The sequence below is a fragment of the Lipotes vexillifer genome, unplaced genomic scaffold (genome assembly GCF_000442215.2).
Source record: "Lipotes vexillifer unplaced genomic scaffold, Lipotes_vexillifer_v1.1 scaffold639, whole genome shotgun sequence".
NCBI classification, from domain to species: Eukaryota; Metazoa; Chordata; class Mammalia; order Artiodactyla; family Lipotidae; genus Lipotes; species Lipotes vexillifer.
The window spans coordinates 1789476-1815926 of record NW_006786377.1 but is presented as its reverse complement, the minus strand read 5'-3'; the positions used below and the strand labels follow the sequence as shown (position 1 = coordinate 1815926).

General features: G+C 37.0%; 1 protein-coding gene across 1 annotated transcript in view; it reads left to right on the top strand.

The window, feature by feature from the left end:
* The window catches only part of ESR1 (estrogen receptor 1), a 252905-nt gene that overhangs the window by 170387 nt on the left and 56067 nt on the right, over positions 1-26451 (top strand). Inside the window, exon 6 of the mRNA XM_007458744.1 lies at positions 3844-3982. Coding sequence (XP_007458806.1) covers positions 3844-3982 — 139 coding nt within the window. The remainder of the gene's footprint in view (positions 1-3843; positions 3983-26451) is intronic.

Here is a 26451-nt window from a genome sequence, read left to right as displayed (position 1 = left end):
AACTACTGTTACTACTTTTGAGGTATGCATTCTACCCTGCTGGTGTGGATTCCACAGCCCTGAAGACCCCTTGCCACTGTCACTAAATGAGAGTCCCTAAGTGATGGAGGGTAAATCATGTCTCACTGTGTCACCTGTAAGAAGTTCTGTCACTGATGCCTCTATTCATATCCTGTAGATGCTGCTAGCTCCCACCTTCATATTGGCCACACTTTCAAGTGTTCAAGAAAGGCATTGTTGCATGCCTCTAAGTTATGATTGCAGATTCAGCTGAAGTTGCATAATAGATTATTCTTCCTGTTTCAAAGGAAAATAAGCCAAAGGATTGAAACTCAGTGTCTATAGATAGTTGGCCCAGTATAATTTTGTTTGGGATTTATTACATTATTTTTCTTCACTGTACATGAATTGAGAGTATTAAAGGACATTTATTCTACACCAAAAGAGCATGCAGCTCCTGTGTGGTTAAAATAATATTGAGATCAGTATATTGGAAGAGACACTCCATCCAGTAACTTCCTTCAGTAGCCCTCACATTCACTGAGAAGGTTGATTGACAGTTTTTGCACACTCCCTGCAACCCTGCCCCAGGAACTTGGAGAGAACACTTTGGAAGAGACACAATAACCCTTGTCTGCAGGCAATGTGCACAGCTGGGAAAGATAATTAAACAGACTATTCCTTTTTGAGAGGATCTACATCATTTCAACAGAAGGACCCAGCAATTCTGCTGGATTCAGACTGAAAACTGTCACTAACAGACATACTTCAGACAGATTTCATAATCACCAGACCTCTGTGGTACAAATGGTTATGGTGAGCTTCCGACACTCCCCCCAAAACCACTAAAACCGTCCGACTTAAATAACGCTGAAGTTTTGACGTGAGAATTAAAAAGTATGATTCAGTTTAATATGTAAGGTTGCTACCAGAAAATGCTCCTTTGGTTTTCCAAAATTGATTGGTTACATGGCTGCAGTTCTCTCTCGAGATACCCTCCAAATCTCATCCTGCTGTGATTGTTTGGGGCTTATGGAGGGTATTGAATTACATTGTGTAGGTTTCATTATGGGTGACATTATCACAGGATTACATTTTTTTCCACATCAAACAGGGAAAGTCATGAGAAGAGAGGAAATACCTCTTGAATGTTAACATTTCTGAAAGTGAGTTTGATTTATAGGGTAGGTTTATATTGCTATTATGAGACTTTATCTGAAAAATTGGGGTGAAATCTTAAAGAATTAAAACTTCCCTGTGAGTTTTACTTATAAACACTGCTCACTAGAGATGGTTTATCCCGTTAGATGTTGGCTACTGAGAAAGACAAGCCTTTCTTGCTGCCTTAGGCAGTGCTTCTTCCAGAGCAAGGCTAGTCCATTTTGACCCAATGCACCCAAGGTGTAGGGATATCTGTTCCTTTTTCTTCCCAGGAGTCCTGAAACCCAGTCACTGTTTTTTAATCCCTTAGTTTTTCTTATGAACAGAACTGCCCATTTTCTCTCCAGTTGCAAGTCCTGCTTTGTGTGACTGAAACCCACCCTTTCCAGTGGGAAGACACTTGCTCTGATAAATGCTACACTGTTAATTGGCCTTGGCATAGGCTGAATGATGTAGCAGAAGGTGCAATAAAATTAGACGTTAAAAAAGCAGAATTTGATAGAATTATGCATTATGTGCTTCTAATGAGTACATAGTCTAGTAGAAGGGTTTACAGACACATGCATAATTAATGTGAATATAGTGTAAGATAATGATCTGTTAGAAGCACATGAAAAGATGCTCAATATCATTAGTCATTAGGGAAATGCAAATTAAAATCACAGTGCCAGTGTGATACCTCTGTACATCTACTAGAATGTCTAACATGAAAAAGACTGACCATACTAAGTACTGGCTGAAGATGTGGAGAGACTGGTACTATTATCCATTGCTGTCGGGGTTGTAAAATGGAACAATCACTTTTGAAGACAGCTTAGCAGTTTCTAAAAAGTTAAACATATACCTACTGTATACCTACCTTATATTCCAGCCATAGTACACTTAAATATTTACCCAGGAGAAATGAAAGCATATGTCCATACAAAAAATTGTACATAGATTGCTCATGGCAATTTTATCTGTAGTAGCCCGAAGTAAATCAAATATCCAATGAAAGGATAAATTGTATTTATTTATTGGCTATGTCCAATGAAAAGAACTTTATTGCTGAGTGGAATCCCACTCAGCAATAAAAAGAATCAACTATTTATACACGTAACAACATAGGTAAGTCTCAAAATAATTATGCTGAGTTAAAGAAGTCAGGCAAAAAGGTGAGAGACTCTTGGAGAATTAAATAAATGCAGTAATGGTGGAAAGATAGAAAGGAGAAAAAGAATTTTATGGTTACTTCAAAGATAGAATTAATGAGGCTTGGTTATGGGATGGTGGCTAGACGGGGCTTACACTCTGAGGTCTTTCTCCACCTTGGGTTTCTCTATGTGGATCATCATCTACTCGGTGGTAAGGATTATATGAAAGATGGCACTTAACTATATAAGAAATGATGAGCTAATTGTTTAATGCTGATTCTTTGATCAACACCCCCAAGCAGAAACATTCAGTAGGCAAACCATCACTGCTACTGCTTAAGGAAAATAAACCTACATTTTGGCTTTTTAGTAAATACAAGTATAGATAACTAATAAAAGTATAATATTAGTGAGAAAAAAATAAAGAAGAGGACAAAGAAAAATGGGATTCCTAGACCCATCTCATGGATAAGAGAGAACAAAGGGTTGAGGGCAGAAAGAGAGAGGAAGGGAATGTGATGGGGGTACCTCAGGACAAAAGAACAGGGAACCGATTTGGAAAGGAGCAAACTTTATGGACATCTTGTTTATGCAATGCCCTTGTCACTCTGGCATGTCTTAATTTGTGTGGTTAGATTTATTTAGTCACTTGATCCAAAGTCTACAATTAATTGCAGCACATAAGAAATACTGTCACTCGTGGTCAAGGGCATAGGTTCTGGAGATTATATTTCCATCTCTGACCTTAACAAGTATATAAGCTCTCTGAACATCTGTTTCCTTATCTGTAAAATGATATCCCCGTGAGTTCCTACCTCTGAGAATTATTGTGTTAATAAATACTTTAAAAATTGGTATGAGAAGTACTTAGCATTGCTTCTAACCCATAGTAAAGGCTCAATCAATTGATCTTCCTCTTTGATTGGAGAAAGCTTTACTCTCCCCATAAGCCATTGGAAAACAAGGGCACTTTTTAGTGTTTATTACCAGAAGTAACCATAATGTCACTTTTATTCATCTGACTCATTCTCTCCCGAGTGATTTATTTACACATTCTACTGTATTAGTCTTTCTTTTCCATGGTGTGAAAAAAAGAGCATGGCTTAGTGATGAAGCAAAGAGGTAGAAATTTAGTGGCTTTGGTCCTGCCTGTGCTCCAATTCCTGTTTGGTTTAGGGCAAGTAATTTAAATTTCCTGCACCTAAATATCTTCAGCTGAAACAGAAATGAAACGTAATGATCACATAGGGCTATTAGAAATGTCTGAGTAACAAGCATACACATTTTAACACTAAGTTCAGAACTTTATAGAAAACTAAGTGGGTTGCTTAAGTTAGTATATTTCTGTAGATATGACACTAAGACATTAAAAAAAATGCCACAGTAAAGTTCACTGATATGCTAGGTTTAAAAAATAGCTACTTGACTTTCCTAGTGTATGCTTCTAATTTATGTTTTCCCATCTAATAAAAAATAGACCCTACCACTTCACATCCCTGGTTGCATTACTTTTCATTTGAGTCAGCAGGGTTTTCTTGTCTTGTTTCAGGATTTGTGGATTTGACCCTCCATGATCAGGTCCACCTTCTGGAATGTGCCTGGCTAGAGATTCTCATGATTGGTCTTGTCTGGCGCTCCATGGAGCACCCAGGGAAGCTCCTGTTTGCTCCTAACTTGCTCCTGGACAGGTGAGTGACCTGGCTGTAGCTTGGGGGAAGCACATTCTTGATAATCACCAGTTTGATCCTGAAGCTCCTTTATCCAGCATTCCACGAAGCTCCCAAGAACTTTATCAGATATATTTACAAACGGGTGGATTCGGGTGATGTAGGGTAGTCGAGTTCACAGAAGGCTAAAACTGTCTGCCTGATGTCTCCCCAGATCAGCTCTCTCATTTCTAAAATATACACGTGTATTGTATACGTGTGTGTATATTTATATATACATATATGCATGTATCAATATATATACACATATGTATGTATCAATATATATACACATGTGTATTTGTGTGTATTTACAAAATTATGAACTGTAATTTTCTAACTTCACCTTCATCTTGTGTTATATAAAAGAATGATGAGTAACTTTCCTTTAATTAAAATCTTTTTTTGGCTCATGTACATCCAAACCACAATAGTCTTTTCATTTCCTTTTCCAGTTTTGCCATCAGTAAATGAAGAAATCTGAACAGAGTTCTGAAGGCCACTTCCAGTTTTATGAATTCATACAAGTTAACTTGCTTATTTTAGAAAATGAAGATTTCAGTTTTCAAATGTGCCACCTTATTTCATGTATTCTATTTGGGTTGACTTGGAATGTGGGTCCTATTCTTTCTTATTCAGTCATTGCTTAGAGTAATCGAATTTAGACGTTATTAAACAGCAGCTACCACTGACAGAGTCCCTACCCAGCACCAGCTGCTGTGCTGAATACTTTACATACATGATCTCATTTAATCATCACAGCACTCCTGGGAAGCCTTATCATTCACGTTTTACCAGAAAGGAAGCTAAGTTTCAGAGACATTCTGCTACTTGCAAAGAGCATTGAGCTAGCCGATGGTGGAGCCAGGATTGGAAGTCAAGATCTGTCTGTCTCTGGCACACTCATGTTGGCTCCTGCCCTGTGCACACATCCTTCACACTCTTTCCTCATCAGCAATGCCTTCTCTGGTCTGCTGCTGTGATCTTTTGTTACCAGATGTACCTTGTCTTTACGGACGACATAATCATTTGAATGGGAAAGCTCCATCTTCTAGTTGTTTCTTGCAGACTTTTTTTGCCTCTGCTCATCAGTCCAAGGCTGCCAGGTTGCACGCGATGCATCTTTGTGCTTTCCTTCCTTTCGGAGCGCCACGCTGCCCCCTCATCTCCTGTCCTGCTCTGGCTTTCTTCCCTACCCCTGCCAAGCCGCCTGGAACAGAGTTCTGGTAGCATTTATTTATTTAAATACTGGAGAATTGTATACGTATTGGTTAGTTTCATCATTTTGTGTTATTATAGCATCATCAACAGTGATGATGCTGTTCAAGAAGCAGCTCTTTCTTTCCCTGGAATATAGTCCCGTATCACAGTTTTGTGGACTGATCGAGAACGGCCACTGGTCTGGTTCCGTAGAACTGCCCTCGCGTGGTATTTAGCCTCTGCCTTTTAGAGGATGTCTCTACGGTGCTTTCGTTTCCTTCCCTTCCCTTCCCTTCCCTTCCCTTCCCTTCCCGTTTCTCTTGTCATTTTCCCCTTCCACCTCTTTTTTTTTCCTGTTTTCCTTCGCTTTCCTCTTTCCTTCTTTTTCTTTGGCCTATCTCCTTTTCCTCCTCCTTTTCTTTCTCGTCCTCCTTTTTCTTCTGCTGCTTTAAAATTTTTTCTGTTACAGTCATGTCGTTCCATGACCAAGTTATAATAAATTTGCAGACGAAAATCATAGACCACGTACAGTGTTTCTCCACAGTAGACTGGAAGGTGTCTTCAGGGTTTAGGATATTGGGGACATTTCTGACTGAATTGATGTGTTCCATGATTTTCTACATCATCCATGTTTACCTTTTGAGGTTCACACTTCCTGAGAGCAATCATCAGTCATTGCATTTTAGATATGAAAGTGTTTGTGACATCACCTCACCCCGATGAAACTCATTTTGCCAGCAAGGTGATATTGTGTAGGATCTTATCAACCACCTGCCTTTCTTTTCCACACACTGTCAGTGTGCTTAATTTTCTCCCATGTTTCTCACTGCAGTGTCAGTGACTAAGAGTTCTCATTTCTCTCCATTCCTACCTTCTAAAATTCCAGATAGGAAGTTCCTACTACCTCTAGACCAGGATTTCTCAACTTCTGCACTATTGACATTTTTGGTTGGATTATTCTTTCTTGTTGGGGGACTGTCCTGTGTATTTTAGGATGTTTAGCAGCATTCCTGGACTTAACCTACTAGATGCTCTCGTAGCAGCATCCCTTTCCCCAGAGATGACAACCCCAAATGTCTCCAGACATTTCTAAATGTCCCCTGTGTGTGTGGGGGGTAAGGAAGGCACAGAATTGTCCCTGGTTGAGAACCACTACTCTAGATTTTCCCATTTCAAAATCCTATAAGCTCTGCAGACTCACAGGATTGAATACATTATCTTCCTCACCACGTTGGTTCCTTTTCTTTTTTTCTATTAGTGGCATTCACCTAGACACTGAAGCTGTCAAGTTCAAGTTAACCATGGATTCCACTCCCCCCACCAGATTATCCAGTTAACTGTCAAGTCCTTGCTGCCCTGTTTCTGAAATCCACACCTCCCCTTTGTCGCCATTCCTCCCCTAGCACAGGTCCAAGTCAGCCCTCCCCAAAGGCTTGCCTCTCCAGCCCTGTCTTTCTCGGCCACCGGCCCTCTTTCCTTCAGTCTCTTCCCACAGGGCTGCCAGAGACTTCTTTCTAAGGCACAGCTGTGATCCTGATGCTTCCTGATTCAGCTTCCACTGGCTCTCTGCCTTCTTTAGAAAGTACCGTCTAGACTTCTTACCTTGATAATTATGAATCCCTGTTGCAAGTGTCACAGACATGGACATCGGCAGAGCGGGTCAGATGATGTAATGAGGAAGGCCAGTGGCTTTGAGTCCAAAACGGAGTTCTGGGGATTAAGTGAGCCTGGTGAGCTCTTTTCCAGGCTAACAGACACCTGGGCCCTGAGTTCAGCCTGAGAGCCACGAACTTGACTTCACTCTTCAAGGTTTTTTTCCACTGCTTCTGGAAGGCCGTGTACCTTTAGGATTCCTTGTCAGAATCTTGGGACCTTCTTTAAGGCCATTTCAGATATTACTCTTCCGGAAAACCTTCCTCCAAACTCTCTCCTCTTTAGCCAGAAAGTAGCCTTTTCTTTGTCTATGTTCTCATGGGGTTTGGTTTCTGCTTCTCTTATTCTCCTTCTGCCACCTGTAAGTTATGACTGTATGTCTTATCTTCCCTTTCAGCTCATGAACTTCGTGCAGGCAGGAGCCAGATCTTGTTCGCCTTTTTGTTCCCTCCAATGAACAAAGTCTTCCATGATCCCCGATAAGTGTTTGTTAATTGCACTGGCCAGGGTCCCCCGGTGGCTCATGGCAGAGTCAGGAGAAGCCACGTCTTCTGATGGTCATTTCAACTGTTCTTGTCATCAAACTCACTCACTTCTTGTTCAGGGCTACTTAATTCCTGGCTTAGACCCTTCTAGACTTTGAAGAAATTAAGATACATCTGTGTCGAAAGGATTTTTAAAATTACTAAGTGCATTTGGCTTATGCTTATACTTCTGCTCATATTCCACAAACCTGTTAAATTCCAAATGAAGATAAACAGAGGATCTTATTTTTCTTCCATCACTACACCCACTATTGAGTAAAATCCTCCAGGTCTTAATACGTTTAAGAACATTTACATACATACATTTCTAATCATGTTAATGATTAGAAAAATATAGAAATAAATATAAATTATAGAAATAATATTATTTTTTTAAATATGGTCTATAGTATATAATTTTCTATATTTTTCTAATTATTAACATGTACCTAAATATTATAAAATTTCAATATTATTAAATTACTCTTTGGTATTAGAAGGTAACTGCTTTTGATGACATTGATATATGCATAACAGTAAAAAATATTGTGACCAGCAGCCCATTTGAAATTTTATACATCTGGAAGATGACTTTTGAGTGATAGTTGAGATCACTGCTTCTGTTTTTGCCTTGCAGGCTCCCAACCCTTTTGATAACATTTTTCTGATTAACATCAGTCACCTTGATCTCCCTTTTGCTCTTTTCCCATCCTTTTGCACATTGTAAACATTTTTTTGTAACAAAATGTAGAAATCCATGAGTTTCAAAGCCAAGTATTTGAGAGCTGGTAAGCAAAAGATGAGTGTTAGCTGCATCATTTTTATTTTATCTCAGGCTTGGTGATACTACCTTTGCAAAGTCGGCCTCCATAGGGTGTTTACATCTGCATAGACATGGGGACAAGAGAAAGCCAGAAGTCCCAAGGAGTCCTGTCACCCAGGGATTATCAACGTTGCTAACTAGAGACAAGGGTTTATCTGCGATAGATTATAATGATACCCTGTTTTCTTAAGCCTTCTTTGCAAATCCAGGCACTTGTGCTTTTCAAGGCTATCAAGAGGATAGAATATACCTCAATCTTTCCTTGTAATTACTCAAATGTTAGTATTGGCAAATGGGGTTTAGTGATTATAGGAATATAAAAAAATTGCTGGATTACCATCCCACACTTGTGAGCAGAGGACTGTATTTCCTATCTAGCATCCATTTCAAAATAGTTATTGCTTGATTTACTCCCGATGATAACCCATGATATCTTGATTCTGGTAGTTTATAGCTTTCCTGGTAGTCATAGGCTTGAAGGTTAATTTTATCCTTGCCACTTCGCCTCTACCCACAGTTTCCATTTCTTCCCGTATCTTGCAGCAGTGAGTTCCAAGCACTTAATGCAGTCTTCTCTTCCTGCGAAAACCAAGAAATAAAGCTTATTATCAGGTATTAATAGAGAACCCAGTAATTTCTCTCAGTGTGTGTGTAGGTGTGTGTATTTTATAAGAGGGAAGTTAAAGATAATAAGAACACCTGTGAAAGTAATCAGGAAATGGAGAAAACTCATTTTCCATTCTAGCACCTAATCCCTTGGTGTGTTTTGGCACCAGAAAACACGAAATATGTCCTCTGTGTCAACTAGGAATGCACCTCTTCGTTTAGTCCTGCTTGAGTGCTCACCCTGGAAAAACAGAGACGGAAAACAGAAGCAAAAGTGTTCAATATAAGTCATTCCTTGTGGGATCTCTTTGTTTTTGCAGGAGTAAAGTTTACTATCGCTGGAAGGCAGATGTGATGTTAGAGGACACAGTGTAAATTGCCAGTTCAGTACGACTATCCAGTTTCCAGAGCACTGTCTAAATTCTGTTTTGCTGGCGCCATCCACGCTAACAAATTCTGAGAAATATTTGCGGATTTCTCAGTGAAGCCAAAGCACTCTCTTTCGATTCCTATTCACTCGCAGAGAAAAAATACTGTTCATCCATTTGAAAGCAAAGCTTAATTCGACAAGGAGAATATTCCCTCTACCAAGCGTCTGGCCAGAGGGTTGTTGATCTAGCTCTTTCCATCGCTCCTGCATCAGGAGGCTCTGTCTGTAGGAAATAATATTGGACAACAGAAAGTTCTTTGACTTGTAGGCATGGAATCGGAATAAGTTCTCTTCCTTAAGAGAAAAACAGGTTGTTGTCCTGGAGAGAACATTTTGCTTCTTCTACTAAATAGCTGTTTTCAGATCATAAATTCACTTTAAACTGAAAAAAAAAAAAGTCATTTTCTAGAAGCAAGAGCATGCTCATTTCAAGTTATTTATTGTAAATATTTCAGAAAATAACATGCAGATAAAAACATGCAAAGGAAACAATGCTTCCAGCAAATGCTTTTACTGGCCATTTTTTAATTGGCCTTTAAAATTTTTTTCCTGTGTAAAATTTGATGTAAATTCTTTGCAGATTTTTTTCACTTGGTAGAGTGAAAAAAGAAAGTTCGGAAATAAGTGATAAATTCAGAATGTAATTTGTTTAAAGGTTTCTTGGGCATAAAAAGAAGGACCTCCCTTTTTAGATTTCTTCCCTCTGAAAAACATATGCTCTACTGAAGGGGGATGTTATAGTAGCAGGGGCAGCAGGTGGGTGGGGGAGTAATCAGCTCCTCAGCAAAGTCAGTCCTGGGCAGGAGACAGTTTCGGTTACTCCAGTGGCTTTGCTGGATTACCTCATAACTTTCCAGGCTTGTGTTGGTTTGCATCCCTATATGGCCCATTCATATCCCAAGAACTTTGTTCATAACTGTTTTTTTTTTTTGCTCTACCTTATAGAATTGGATGAGGAAAGAAAAGAAAGGAAGCCAACCTTTATGTAATTTCTTTAATCTGTACAGTAGTGTGTTGGGTTATCTTCTATACTATATTTTATTCATTATGTGAGAATACAGGTAGCAAAGGGTTTTACCAGCCTGTATTCTTGGCTCTGGATCCATTGGTTCGTTCCAGTTCTGAGTCCTTAATTACTCAACAGCAGATGCCAATTAATTGATTCTTTAAAGTCTTTGGTGCAGAGTTCTGACAAATCCTGGGAATATGAAACTGTAAACTGCAGAGGAGAAAAATTGAGGCCAAAAGAAGAGAGAAATTAGCCCAGCTGCTAATATTACTGCTATCTCTGATTGAAAAGGTGTCAAAATATCTATTGGACTAAAAGCCAATTTCATTACACACTTTAAGTGGGTCAATTATGTGATATGTGAATTATATCTCAATAAAAATATTAAACACACACACACACACACACACACACACACACACACACACACACACACACATATTGGAGTTTTGGAAAAAGTAAATTTGACCAACAAGACCTTCAATCATGAAAGCGTCTGTGGGGGTTCTACTGGAAAAAGGTAAAAAACAAAACATTCAAATCAAGATTTCTCCTTAAAAACAAAGCAATTAAGCAGTGCTATGTTATAAAGGCTACTAAGCCACAAGTCTTTAACTCCTCAAGAGGAATAAGCCTATAAACAGTAAGGATCCACTTAATATAAAATTGCCCCAGAGGAAAAGGCATAATTCCAACCAAAGGATTAATCCTGTGTAAGAGGTTAATTTAACTTTTCTTACATGTTTACCTACCACATTATTTTTGCATTTGCCATAAACTGTTAACAATTAAACTTGCTAATTGATTTAAAATACAATCATCATAATATTTTTGACAGTTCTAAAATATCTTGATATTATTTAAGTCACACATGCTACATAGAAGTAATCACGTAATCCCTCTCTCATATCTGCTTTAATTGCAGCTGCTTTTCCATAGCCGGAATTGGAGAGATCCTCATTTGTTTAATGAGTGCAATTAAAATCCATTGATAAAGGGAAGTAACACAACTTCAAGTCTGTTAGTTAGGATTCAGTTTAAGTCAACTCAGTAGATATTTATTGAGTACGTCCATGTCTCTAGGGTTCTGCCTGATGCTGGAGGATATGAAAAAAATGTGTAAGAGGCAGACCTGTCCTCCGGGAACTCACTGTCTAGTGGTAGAGTAATATTGGTGTACAAATGAATGCAGGCAAAAGCAAGACATTATAAGCAAGCCTCTACCACACCCCACATCATTCATGTCTAGTTTAGCTTCCTCCATCACTTTTTAAAAAATTGAGATACAATTGACATAACATTATATTGTACAACATATGTATACAACGTTTGAGTTGATATATGTAGATATTATAAAATGATCACCACAGTAAGTCGAGTTAACATCCATCACCACAAATAGTTATATATTTTCCTACGACGAGAAATTTTAAGGTCTACTCTCTTGCCAACTTTCAAGTATACAGTAAAGTTTTATTAACTATAGTCACGAGGCTGTACATTACCATCCCCAGAACTTATTTATCTTATAACTGAAAGTTTGTACCTTTTCACTATCTTCACCCATTTTGCCCACCACCCACCTCTGGCAACCACCAATTTGTTCTCTGTATCTTTGAGCCTGGTGGATTTGTTTTTTTCTAAGATTCCACGTATAAGTGATATCATACTGTGATGTGTCTCTCACTGTCTAACTTACTTCACTTAGCATAAGGCCCTCAAAGTCCATCCATATTATCACAAATGGCAGAATTTCCGTCTTTTTATGGCTGAATAATATTTCATTATATATATGTATATATATAAACTTTTTCTTTATCCATTCATCCATTGATGGACACTTAGGTTACTTCCATGCCTTGGCTATTGTAAATAATGCTGCAATGAACATGGAGGTGCAGATATCTTTTCAAATTAGTGTTTTCATTTTCTTTGGATAAATGCCCAGAAGAGGAATTTCTGGATCATATGATAGTTCTAGTCTTAAATTTTTGAGGAACCTCTATCCTGTGTTCCATAGCGGCCGCCCAATTTACATTCTTACCAACAGTGCACAAAAGGGTTCCCTTTTCTCCACATCCTCACCAACACATGTTATTTCTTCTCTTTTTTTTGGAATTTTATTTAATTAATTATTTTGTACAGCAGGTACATTTTACTTATCCATTTTATACATATTAGTGTATATATGTCAATCCCAATCTCTCAATTCATCCCCCCAGCCCCCAACCCCACGCCACTTTCCCCCCTTGGTGACAATATGTTGGTTCCCTACATCTGTGTCTCAATTTCTGCCCTGCAAACCAGTTCATCTGTACCATTTTTCTAGGTTCCAAATATAGGCGTTAATATACGATATTTGTTTCTCTCTTTCTGACTTACTTCACTCTGTATGACAGCCTCTATATTCATCCACGTCTCTACAAATGACCCAATTTCGTTCCTTTTTATGGCTGAGTAATGTTCGATTGTATATATGTACCACATCTTCTTTATCCATTCATCTGTCTATGGGCATTTAGATTGCTTCCAAGACCTGGCTATTGTAAATAGTGCTGTAATGAATATTAGGGTGCATGTGTCTATTTGAACTATGGTTTTCTCTGGGTATATGCCCAGTAGTGGGATTGCTGGGTCATATGGTATTTCTATATTTAGTTTTTTAAGGAACCTCCATACTGTTCTCCATAGTGGCTGTATCAGTTTACATTCCCACCAACAGTGCAAGAGGCTTCCCTTTTCTGCACACCCTCTCCAGCATTTGTTGTTTGTAGATTTTCTGATGATGCCCATTCTAACTGGTGTGAGGTGATACCTCACTATAGTTTTGATTTGCATTTCTCTAATAATTAGTGATGTTGAGCAGCTTTTCATGTGCTTCTTGGTGATCTGTATGTCTCCTCTGGAGAAATGTCTGTTTAGGTCTTCTGCCCATTTGTGGATTCAGCTGTTTGTTTTTTTAATATTGAGCTGCGTGAGCTGTCTATATATTTTGGAGATTAATCCTTTGTCATTGATTCAATTGCAATATTTTCTCCCATTCCGAGGGTTGTCTTTTTGTCTTATTTGTAGTTTCCTTTGCTGTGCAAAAGCTTTTAAGTTTCAGTAGGTCCCATTTGTTTATTTTTGTTTTTATTTCCATTACTCTAGTAGGTGGATCAAAAAACAGCTTGCTGTGATTTATGTCAAAGAGTGTTCTTCCTATGTTTTCCTCTAAGAGTTTTATAATATCCGGTCTTACATTTAGGTCTCTAATCCATTTTGAGTTTATTTTTGTGTACGGTGTTAGGGAGTGTTCTAATTTTATTCTTTTACATGCAGCTGTCCAATTTTCCCAACACCACTTATTGAAGAGACTGTCTTTTCTTCATTGTATATCCTTGCCTCCTTCGTCATAGATTAGTTGACCATAGGTGCGTGGGTTTATCTCTGGGCTTTCTATCCTGTTCCATTGATCTATATTTCTGTTTTTGTGCCAGTACCATATTGTCTTGATTACTGTAGCATTGTAGTATAGTCTGAAGTCAGGGAGTCTGATTCCTCTAGCTCCGTTTTTTTCCCTCAAGACTGCTTTGGCTATTTGGGGTCTCTTTTGTATCTCCACAGAAATTTTAAAATATTTTGTTCTAGTTCTGTGAAAAATGCCTTTGGTAATTTGATAGGGATTGCATTGAATCTATAGACTGCTTTGGGTAGTATAGTCATTTTCACAATATTGATTCTTCCAATCCAAGAAGATGGTATATCTCTCCATCTGTTTATATCATCTTTAATTTCTTTCATCAGTGTCTTATAGTTTGCTGCATACAGGTCTTTTGTCTCCCTAGGTAGGTTTATTCCTAGGTATTTTATTCTTTTTGTTGCAGTGCTAAATGGGAGTGTTTCCTTAATTTCTCTTTCAGATGTTTCATCATTAGTGTATAGGAATGCAAGAGATTTCTGTGCATTAATTTTGTATCCTGCAACTTTACCAAATTCATTGATTAGCTCTAGTAGTTTTCCAGTGGCATCATTAGGATTCTCTATGTATAGTATCAAGTCATCTGCAAACAGTGACAGATTTACTTCTTCTTTTCCAATTTGTATTCCTTTTATTTCTCTTTCTTCTCTGATTGCCGTGGCTAGGACTTCCAAAACTATGTTGAATAACAGTGGTGAGAGTGGACATCCTTGTCTTGTTCCTGATCTTAGAGGAAATGCTTTCAGTTTTTCACCATTGAGAATGATGTTTGCTGTGAGTGTGTCATATATGGCCTTTATTTTGTTGAGGTAGATTCCTTCTATGCCCACTTTCTGGAGAGTTTTTACCATAAATGGGTGTTGAATTTTATCAAAAGCTTTTTCTGCATCTATGGAGATGATCATATGGTTTTTATTCTTCAATTTGTTAATATGAAATATCAAATGGATTGATTTGCTTATATTGAAGAATCCTTGAATCCTGGGATAAATCCCACTTGATCATGGTGTATGATCCTTTTAGTGTATTGTTAGACTCTGTTTGCTAGTATTTTGTTGAGGATTTTTGCATCTGTATTCATGAGTGATATTGGTCTGTAATTTTCTTTTCTTGTAGTATCTTTGTCTGGTTTTGGTGTCAGGGTAATGGTGGCCTCATAGAATGAGTTTGGGTGTGTTCCTTCCTCTGCAATTTTTTGGACAAGTTTGAGAAGGATGGGTGTTAGCTCTTCTCTAAATGTTTCATAGAATTCACCCGTGAAGCCATCTTGTCCTGGACGTTTGTTTGTTGGAAGATTTTTAATCACAGTTTCAATTTCATTACTTGTGATTGGTCTGTTCATATTTTCTATTTATTCCTGGTTCAGTCTTGGAAGGTTATACCTTTCTAAGAATTTGTCCATTTCTTCCACGTTGTCCATTTTTTTGGCATAGAGTTGCCTGTAGTAGTCTCTTAGGATGCTTTGTATTTCTGTGGTGTCTGCTGTAACTTCTCCTTTTTCATTTCTAATTTTATTGATTTGAGTCCTCTCCCTCTTTTTTTTTTTTTTTTTTTTTTTTTGCTGTATGTGGGCCTCTCACTGCTGTGGCCTCTCCCGTTGCGGAGCAAAGGCTCCGGACGCGCAGGCCCAGCGGCCATGGCTCACGGGCCCAGCCGCTCCGCGGCACGTGGGATCTTCCCAGACCGGGGCACGAACCTGCATCCCCTGCATCGGCAGGCGGACTCTGAACCACTGCGCCACCAGGTAAGCCCCTCTCCCTCTTTTTTTTGATGAGTCTGGCTAATGGTTTATCAATGTTGTTTATCTTCCCAAAGAACCAGCTTTTAGTTTTCTTGATCTTTGCTATTGTTCTCTTTGTTTCTATTTCATTTATTTCTGCTCTGATCTTTATGATTTCTTTCCTTCTGCTAACTTTGGGTTTTGTTTGTTCTTCTTTCTCTAGTTCCTTTAGGTGTAAGGTTAGATTGCTTATTTGAGATGTTTCTTGTTTCTTGAGGTAGGCTTGTATTGCTATAAACTTCCCTCTTAGAACTGCTTTTGCTGCATCCCATAGGTTTTGGATCGTCGTGTTTTCATTGTCATTTGTTTCTAGGTATTTTTTGATTTCCTCTTTGATTTCTTCTGTGAACTCTTGGTTATTTATTAACGTGTTGTTTAGCCTCCATGTGTTTGTGTTTTTTACGTTTTTTTCCATGTAGTTGATTTCTAATCTCATAGAGTTGTGGTCAGAAAAGATGCTTGATATGATTTCAATTTTTTAAAATTTACTGAGGCTTGATTTGTGACCCAAGATGTGATCTATCCTGGAGAATGCTTTGTGTGCACTTCAGAAGAAAGTGTAATCTGCTGTTTTTGGATGGAATGTCCTATAAATATCAATTAAATCTATCTGGTCTATTGTGTCATTTAACGCTTGTGTTTCCTTATTAATTTTCTGTTTGGATGATCTGTCCATTGGTGTAAGTGAGGTGTTAAAGTCCCCCACTATTGTGTTACTGTCGATTTCCTCTTTTTTAACTGTTAGCAGTTACCTTATGTATTGAGGTGCTCCTATGTTGGGTGCATATATATTTATAAGTGTTATACCTTCTTACTGGGTTGATCCCTTGATCATAATGCAGTGTCCTTCCTGTCTCTTGTAACATTCTTCATTTTAAAGTCTATTTTATCTGCTGTGAGTATTGCTACTCCAGCTTTCTTTTGATTTCCATTTGTATGGAATATCTTTTTCCATCCCCTCACTTTCAGTCTGTATGTGTCCCTAGGTCTGAAGTGGGTCTCTTGTAGACAGCATATATATGGGTCTTGTTTTTGTATCCATTGAGTGAGCCTGTGTCTTTTGGTTGGAGCATTTAATCCATTCACGTTTAAGGTAATTTTCGATATGTATGTTCCTGTGACCATTTTGTTAATTGTCTTGGGTTTGTTTTTGCAGGACCTTTTCTTCTCTTTTGTTTCCCACTTAGAGAAGTTCTTTTAACATTTGTTGTAGAGCTGCTTTGGTGGTACTCAATTCTCTTCGCTTTTGCTTGTCTGTAAAGCTTTTGATTTCTCCATCAAATCTGAATGAGATCCTTGCCGGGTAGAGTAGTCTTGGTTGTAGGTTCTTCCCTTTCATCACTTTAAATATGTCATGCTACTCCCTTCTGGCTTGTAGAGTTACTGCTGAGAACTCAGCTGTTAACCTTATGGGAGTTCCCTTGTATATTATTTGTCATTTTTCCCTTGTTGCTTTCAATAATTTTTCTTTGTCTTTAATTTTTGCCAGTGTGATTACTATGTGTCTCGGCGTGTTTCTCCTTGGGTTTATCCTGTATGGCACTCTCTGCACCTCCTGGACTTGGGTGGCTATTTCCTTTCCCATGTTAGGGAAGTTCTCGACTGTAATCTCTTCAAATATTTTCTCGGGTCCTTCCTCTCTTTCTTCTCCTTCTGGGACCCTTATAATGCGAATGTTGTGTTTAATGTTGTCCCAGAGGTCTCTTAGGCTGTCTTCATTTCTTTTCATTATTTTTTCTTTATTCTGTTCCGCAGCAGTGAATTCCACCATTCTGCCTTCCAGGTCACTTATCCGTTCTTCTGCCTCAGTTATTCTGCTATTGATTCCTTATAGTGTAGTTTTCATTTCAGTTATTGTATTGTTCATCTCTGTTTGTTTGTTCTTGAATTCTTCTAGGTCTTTGTTCAACATTTCTTGCTCTTCTCGATCTTTGCCTCCAATCTTTTTCCAAGGCCCTCGATCATCTTCACTATCATTATTCTGAATTCTTTTTCTGGAAGGTTGCCCATCTCCACTTCATTTAGTTATTTTTCTGGGGTTTTATCTTGTTTCTTCATCTGGTACATAGCCCTCTGCCTTTTCATCTTGTCTATCTTTCTGTGAATGTGGATTTTGTTCCACAGGCTGCAGGATTGTTGTTCTTCTTGCTTCTGCTGTCTGCCCTGTGGTGGATGGGGCTATCTAAGAGGCTTGAGCAAGTTTCCTGATGGGAGGGACTGGTGGTGGGTAGATCTGGCTGTTTCTCTGGTGGGCAGAGCTCAGTAAAACTTTAATCCACTTGTCTGCTGATGCTGGGGCTGGGTTCCCTCCCTGTTGGTTGTTTCGCCTGAGGCAACCCAGCACTGGAGCCTACCTGGGCTCTTTCGTGGGGCTAATGGCGGACTCTGGGAGGGCTTACACCAAGGAGTACTTCCCAGAATTTCTGCTGCCAGTGTCCTTGTCCTCACGGTGAGACACAGCCACCCTCTGCCTCTGCAGGAGACACTCCAACACTTGCAGGTAGGTCTGGTTCAGTCTCCTATGGCATCACTGCTCCTTCCCCTGGGTCCCGATGTGCACACTACTTTGTGTGTGTGCTCCAAGAGTGGAGTCTCTGCTTCCCACATTCCCGTCAAAGTCCTGCAATGAAATCCCACTAGCCTTCAAAGTCTGATTCTCTAGGAATTCCTCCTCCCGTGCCAGATCCCCAGGTTGGGAAACCTGACGTGGGGCTCAGAACCTTCACTCCAGTGGATGGACTTCTGTGGTGTAAGTGTTCTCCAGTTTGTAAGTCACCCACCTAGTGGTTATGGGATTTGATTTTATTGTGATTGTGCCCCTGCTACCGTCTCATTGTGGCTTCTCCTTTTTCTTTGGATGTGGGGTATCTTTTTTGGTGAATTCCAGTGTCTTCCTGTTGATGATTGTTCAGCAGTTGGTTGTGATTCTCGGGCTCTCACAAGAGAGAGTGAGAGCATGTCCTTCTACTCCGCCATCTTGAACCAATCTCCTATTTCTTCTGTTTTTGATAATAGCCATTCTGACAGGTGTGAGGTGATATCTCCTGGTTTTGATTTGCATTTCCCTGATGATTAGTGGTGTTTGAGCACCTTTTCATGTACTTTTTGTCCATTGGTATGTCTTCTTTGGAAAAATGTCTGTTTACATCCTCTGCCTATTTTTTAATCAGATTGTTTGGTTTTTTGCTATTGAGTTGTATGAATTGTTTATACATTTTGGATATTACCTCCATATCAGATATATGATTTGCAAATATTTTCTGCCATTTGGTAGGTTGCTTTTTCATTTTGTTCATGGTTTCCTTTGCTGTATGAAAGCTTTTTAGTTTGAGGTACTCCCACTCATTTATTTTTGCTTTTGTTGACTTTGCTATGGTGTCAAATCCAAAAAAATCATTGCCAAGACTAATGTCAAGGAGCTTACCACCTATGTTTTCTTCTAGGAGTTTTATAGTTTCAGTCTTATGTTCAAGTCTTTAATCTGTTTTGAGTTAACTTTTGTGTATGGTATAAGATAGTGGTCCAGTTTAATTCTTTTGCATGTGGCTGTTTAATTTTCTCAGCCTCGTTTATTAAAGAGACTGTCCTTTCCCCATTGTATATTTTTGGCTCCTTTGTTATAAATTAATTGACCACATATGTGTGGGTTTATTTCTGGGCTCTCTATTCTGTTCCCTCGATCTATGTGTCTATTTCTATGCTGATACCATGCTGTCTTGGTTACTATGGCTTTGTAATATAGATTGAAATCAGGGAGCATGATGCCTCCAGCTTTGTTCTTCTTTCTCAAGATTGCTTTGACTATTTGGAGTCTTCTGTGGTTTAATACAAATTTTAGGATTATTTGTTCTCTTTCTGTGAAAAATGCCATTGGAACTTTGATAGGCATTGAATTGAATCTGTGGATTGCTTTAGTTAGTATGGACATTTTAACAATATTAATTCTTCCAGTCCATGAGCATGAGATATAGTTTTAGCTATTTGTGTCTTCTTCGATTCCATTCATCAGTGTCTTATAGTTTTCAGTGTACAGGTCTTTCACCACCTTGGCTAAATTTATTCTTAGGTATTTTATTCTTTTTGATGCAATTGTAAATGCATCATAATATACGTTAATAAGGAACTATATGTTAATAGTTCCTTATTAACATAGAGAAACTCAACTGCTTTTTGTATATTGCATTTGAATCCTGCAGCTTTACAGAATTCATTTATTCTAACAGTTTTTTGGTCTTTAGGGTTTTATATATCATGTCATCTGAAAATAGTGACAGTTTTACTTCTTCCTTCCTGATTTGGATACTTTTTATTTCTTTTTCTTGCCTAATTGCTCTGGCTAGGACTTTCAATACTATGTTGAATAAAAGTGATGAAAGCATCCTTTTCTTGCTGATCTTAGAGGAAAAGCTTTCAGCTTTTCACCATTGAGTATGATGTTAGCTGTGGGCTTGTCATATATGGCCTTTATTATGTTGAGGTACTATACCCACTTTGTTGAGAGTTTTAATCATAAATGAATATTGAATTTTGTCAGAAGCTTTTTCTGCATCTACTGAGATGATCACATAATTTTTATCCTTCATTTTTTTAATGTGATGTACTGTATTGATTGATATGCAAATGTTGAACCATCCTTGCATCCCTGGAGTAAATCCCACTTGATCATGGTATATGATTCTTTTAATGTATTATTGAATTTGGTTTGCTAATATTTTTTGAGGACTTTTGCATCTCTGTTCATTCGGGATACTAGCCTGTAATTTTCTTTTCTAAAGTGTCTTTGGTTTTGTTATCAGGGTGAAGCTGACCTCGTAAAGTGAATTTGGAATTATTCCTTCCTCTTCTATTTTTTGGAAGAGCTCATGACAGTTTCATATTAATCCATCTTTAGATGTTTGGTAGAATTCACCAGCGAAGATATCTGGTCCCTTTCTTTATTGGTATGTTTTTGATTACTGATTTAATCACCTTACTAGTAATTGGTTTGTCCAAATTTTCTATTTCTTCATCATTCAGTCTTGGTACGTTGTATGTTTCTAGGAATTTATCCATTTCTTCTAGGTTCTCCAATTTGTTGGCATATAATTGTTCACAGTAGTCTCATGATTCTTTGTATTTCTGTTGTATCAACTGTACCTCTTTCACTTTCTAATGGCTATGTAAGGGAAAATCAAACCCTGGTTTATACTTACATTTATAAACTGGTTCATTCTTGACATTTCCATGCCAGCATAACTAACTATACTCATTATACATGTATCCTGCTTAAAAGTGCATGCTAATATAGATAACTCTAAAAGATCATTCCATATGTTGGTCTTCTGGGTCTGGCAGGAGGGCAGCAGGGGGTTTTAGCAGAGATTTATTAAGCGTCTGTGGTAGATGACCAAAATTTACACATTTTTGAAATATTATTTCTGACAAGGTATTAGTACTGCTTGGATATTTTTCTATGATTACAGTTTTAATTTTATGACTGGATAGAGGTTTTGAATTTCACTTCAAAGTAAATGAATTTAGTACATCTATTTCCATTTCTTATGTAAAGTTACAATTCTCTTTTTTATTAGTGTCATGGTTATATGCCCTTATGATCTGTAATTGAATTCCAACCTCTTCTTTGCTATTATTGACTTCTCCTTGTAGGCTCCTAATCCAAATACTAAGGATCATATTTCTCTTGTGATGTTTCAAGAGGCACTTCTAAGTCATTATATATTCTTATTCATTATTTTACCTGTTTTTCTATTTTATCAAATGCAAGAGAAATGAAAAACAGACAGTCAGTATTTTCTTTGGTCTTATAATACCACAGCAGAGAATCAGTTTCTTAATCTGTTTATATATTGGCCACTCTCCATTGGCACAGATTCTAAGATCCATCATGACTTTATCATTGGAATATATGATGCCACAGACATGTTACAATAATAAGGAAAGGTTAGTCATACCCCTGATAAGAAAAGGGTTTCTTCTGTATCTCCAAGTTTGATAGGACAAGCTTAATACTTTGTAAACTTTAGCCTGTGACTGGATCCATCTTAGCCTCTGAGGAGAGCAGAGCCTGAGGGAGCACTTAATTCAGTGTGGGTGTGGCATGAAATGCAGAGATGAAGAAGGTTTCAAGACTTGTAGTCTTGGCAATTGAAAGGATGGCAATGCTGTTGATAGGAAGACAGAAGAAAGCATAGGTGTTGGGAAAATCTGATGAATTTTTCCTTATATATGTTGGGCTTAAGGTACAGGGAGGATATACTCAAGGCTATGTCCTGCAGAAAGTTGGAGCCCAGAAGAGAGATGGAGATTAAAAGCTGGAGATAAAAGATTTGAGTCATCTCCTTAGTTAAAAGTGTGGGATGAATGTGATAAGTAGGCAAGACAATGGAGAAAGTGGTGTCCAAAGGGCTGAGGAAAGACCTCTTAAAAGGCTGACACTTAGGAGTTACAAGTAGAAAAGAATCCCAGCCTGGGATTGAGTTGTTTGAGAAGTAGGAGCACAAAGTCTCTGATTCCAAGGGAGTGATGGCTTTCAAAAGAAAAAGGGTGGTGAATTACGCCAAATACTAGAGAGGGGTAGGCAGGAGTAAGAAGGAAGGGACTAAGGATTTGATAATTAGGGGATAATTGTTGTTCTTAAAGAGAAGAGAGCATTTTTAGTAAAAATGTAAAGTGGTAGGGGAAATAAAACAAGAGTGTAAATGTGTTAAGTGTAAGTATAATGTATGAAAGAGAAAATGGGTAGGGAAAATTAGAGAAAGGAAATACAAACTAGCTTTTTCAGATGTTTGGTAGTGAAAGGCAGTGGATCTCTAGTTCTTGATAGCACAGCTTCAAGGGGGCAGGTGTCCTAGGTCAATCCAGTGATGTCCAATGAGAAAGTTTTTAGTTGCATTATGAGGCTTGTTTTTTCAGTGTGTATCAATCGATTGATTTATTGTCCTCTTTTGTTGCTCGAGGTGTCCCATCTTTGGCTAATAGAGTTTCTTCATGTCAACGTTTGTGTCATTTTGACATAAGCCATTAATCTTCAATGCCTCCTTACAGAATAGCACAATAACATCTCCCAACCTCATATTTCCTGCCCCAGAGCTGGAATCAACCATTTCTACAGGGGGCACTTGTTTCAGGGAAAATGGTATTTAGAACTCAGTCTTGGCACTTGGTGTGTTCACTGCTTTAGAGTTGCCATTGCTTCTTGATCTTTTCAATGGATAAAATTAGGATATAGCTAACAATTAGACCATTGAATGTAGTTGAAGATTTCTAAGTAGCTCAATTTGTCTTTGAACTATGTTCCACTGAGAATGGAAAGTCAAAATATTATATTTTGCAGACACTAGTTGTAACCTTTCTCTCTGAAGTTATGTTGCCACCTTGATATAGAGTAAGAATCATTCATTTCAACCTGATTTTCATTTTTATATTTTTAATTTAATTTTTTGAATATGTAAAATATTTGTTTCCAAAGTCAAAACTTTATAACCAGGTGTATTCAAAGAGTCTAACTTGCACTACTAACCTCTCCACTGGGTGTTCCCTATAATGTCAAGTTTGAATTAAGATTAGAAGGGAGGTGGATATACATATGTATGTGTGCTCGTATGTAGTCATATCCACACCCCATACACAAAAGTAACATATGATATATAATTCTGCATATTGCTTTGGAGGTTACTAGATGTATGTGTGTAAAGATCTTCCTTATTCCTGTTCATGATTATTTTATATTCCATTGTGTGGATCCCTTATGAAGGCAACCATAATCAACTTTGTGAGTAAGTCATTTTGTATTTTCCTTAGTCTATCTTTGTGATAGATTCCTGGACGTGGAGTTACTGGGTCAAAAGATGCATGCATACATAATTTTAGTAGATACTGGAAAATTTACTACCAATGATATTGTGTCATTGTGCTTTCTCACCAGCCATGTATAAGAGGGCCTGTTTCTCCACAGCCTCTCCAACAGAATATGTTGTCAAACTTTTGGATTTTTGCCAATCTGATGGGTAAGAAGTATATTAGAATGGTTTTAATTACATTTCCTTTTATTTATGAATAAAATTGAGCATCTTATTTACATTTAGAGCCTTTCATTTCATCTTCTGTGAACTGTCTATTCATATTTCTGTCCATTTAGTATTAGCTTGTCTTTTTTTAAAAAATCTTTTAGGAGCTCTGTATATGTTAGAGATAGAGTAGCTGTTCTCAATGTAAATTGCCAACATATTTTCTCAATTTCTCTTCTGTATTTAAACTGCTTATGGAGGATTTTGCCATGCAAAAAAGTTTGCATATTAAGTTATACAGCAGAAATATATTAATCTTTTATTTTATTAAAGGGTTCCTCTGCTCCCAAATTATAATTATATTCACTCTGCCTGCTTCTAGTACTTTCTACTCTCATACCTTGAGTCCATTTGGAATTTATCCTGATACAACAGTGTGAAATAAAGATTGACTTTTATATTTTCCCAGATGGCTTTGCAGTTTTCCCAACACCATTTATTTTAAAAAATCAATATTTTCTTCTTAATTACATACTGAAAGTCTTTATAAACTTGTCTCTTCATGAAATTTTAATTACCTGCTAAGGTTTATCTCTTTATGAATCAACATCACCTAGCTTTACTTATGGTAGCTCCAAATTGTGTTTTAATTCTCATTGGGCTGTCTCTCTAATGTTGCCTTTTGATTTTTAAGGGTTTTATAGGTGATTCTTCCTTGTTCCTTCTTTTATCTGATCTTTAGAATTAAATTGTTTAGCTCCATAAGAAACTTTGTTGGTAATTTTATTGGGATCATGTTAAATATAAATTGGCTTGGGGAGTATTAACCTCTTTATGGTGTTGAATCTTCCTATCTAAGAACAAGGTGTGCCTTTTCATTTGTGTTTAAATCTTTGAGTCTTTCAGAAGTGTTTTCAAATACGCTTATATATATTTTGCACATATTATAAAGATCATACCTAGCTAATATATATGTAGATATAATATATAAGTATAAATAAATATGTATATTGTCTGTATGTAGATAATTGATATTTGCATATTAGTTTAATAGATTACTACTTTACTAAAGTCTCTTATTGTTTAGTGTTTCCACTAATTTCCATGGGGTTTCTAATATACAATCACATCACCTGCAAATAGAGATTGTTTTACCTCTTCCTATCCCTAAGCATCAATATATTTTTTCTTATCTAGTTGCATTGAATAATAACTCTAATACCATATAAAAATAGTAGCAATAGTGGGCACCATTTCCTTGTTCTTGTATATTCATGTTACAAGAGTTTCTATAGATTTCTGTATTATTAGATGTTTTTATTAGGAATGAAGGTTATTGTCATTTTTGCATCAAAATTCATAAGAAAGTTTGTTATGAGATTTTCTCTTTGTGTAGTCTTTACAAGCTTTTGTTATCAATGCTACACATGCCTCATAAAACTAGTTTGGAATTTTTCTTTACTTTTCTATGCTCTGGAAAGTTTGAGTAGGGTTAGGATTACTTAATCTTTAAAATTTTAAATGTTGGTAGAGTTCCCTTTTGAAACCATCTGGACCTGGTGGCTCCCTCAGAGGGGAGCTTTCTGGAAACTTTAATTCTTCTGTTGTAATTGGTCTGTAGGCTATATCTTCTGGAGTCAGTTTTGGTATATAAATCTTCTGATAAAGTTATCCATTTCATCTAAGTTTTCATATTTATTGCATTGAGTTGGACAAAGTAGTTTCTGATGATTAAAAAATTTTTTTCTCTGGGTTGATGATTACTTCCACCTTATAATTTATTTTATGTGTTTATCTTTTTTTAGAACTTAGGTCAGCTAGTGGTTTCTCTATTTTGTCAATTCTTTTACCCTTATTTTTTTTTATTAGTTCTACTGGTTTTTACTTTCTAACTCATTGTTATATTTTTAGATTTATTAAGTCCTTCCTTTTGCTTTCAGTCAGTTAAGTTTGTAATTCTTTCTCTAGCTTTTTGAGTTGATATTTAATTTATTTATTTTCACTTTATAATATAGGTAATTAATGCAAAGAATTTTCTCAGAGCTCTGTCTTAGTTATGTCCCATAGATTCTGATATACTTGCTTTCATTATCATTATTTTTTTAATTCAGCAATTTCATATTTTATTTTCCCTTTCATTCAAGAGCTGTTTAATAAACAGTTTAATTTCCAGGTTTGAAGGGCATTTTTTGTTATTAATAAACATTTTTTGCTTTGGAATCAGAGAATACTGCTTACACTACTTCAATTATTTTTGCAGTTTATTAACATTTTCTTTGTAGACTAATATAATTTCAGTTTTTCTAAATGTTTAATATATGCTTGATATGAAAGTTTATTTACTATTATTAAGAGAGAAGATAAAATATTATCTGCCTATCTCTTTTCTTTGCTATTTTAAATGTTTTGTTTGTTTGTTTTTAAGTATATTATATTTTTGTTCTGGTTGTTAAATTTTTGTATATTTAGTCAATTCTTCCTTTAGAAATTGTTCATTTCCTGCTGTGAGCACCTACTATGAGTTACTAAGTAAGCTGGAAATTTAACATTCTTCAACCTCCCTCCAATTTAAGCCCATAACATTATTTTAGTGTTAAACCTTGTGAAAGTGTTAAATATACTTATGCTTCTACTACTTGATTTGTCAGAATCAAATGATATTAATTTACTCAGTTATTACCTATGAGGTAATCATAAGCTAATAGTAATTTCTATGACTCTTCCTTTCTCATCTTATTTTTATTTATTGTATTTTTGTGCAGAGTTAGTGCCTATAACACTTAGATGCTCTTTTTTGTCACCCCAACCCCAAATATTAGTGTTAACTCTATCATTAAATATATTTAATGTCCACCTTCAGACCATATGTTGATGGTTCTCTAATCTTTTCTGGTTGTCTGGAGCTTCTGTTATCAGGAAAGATTCATGAGACCACTTATCAAATTTTTTTTTTTAGTTTT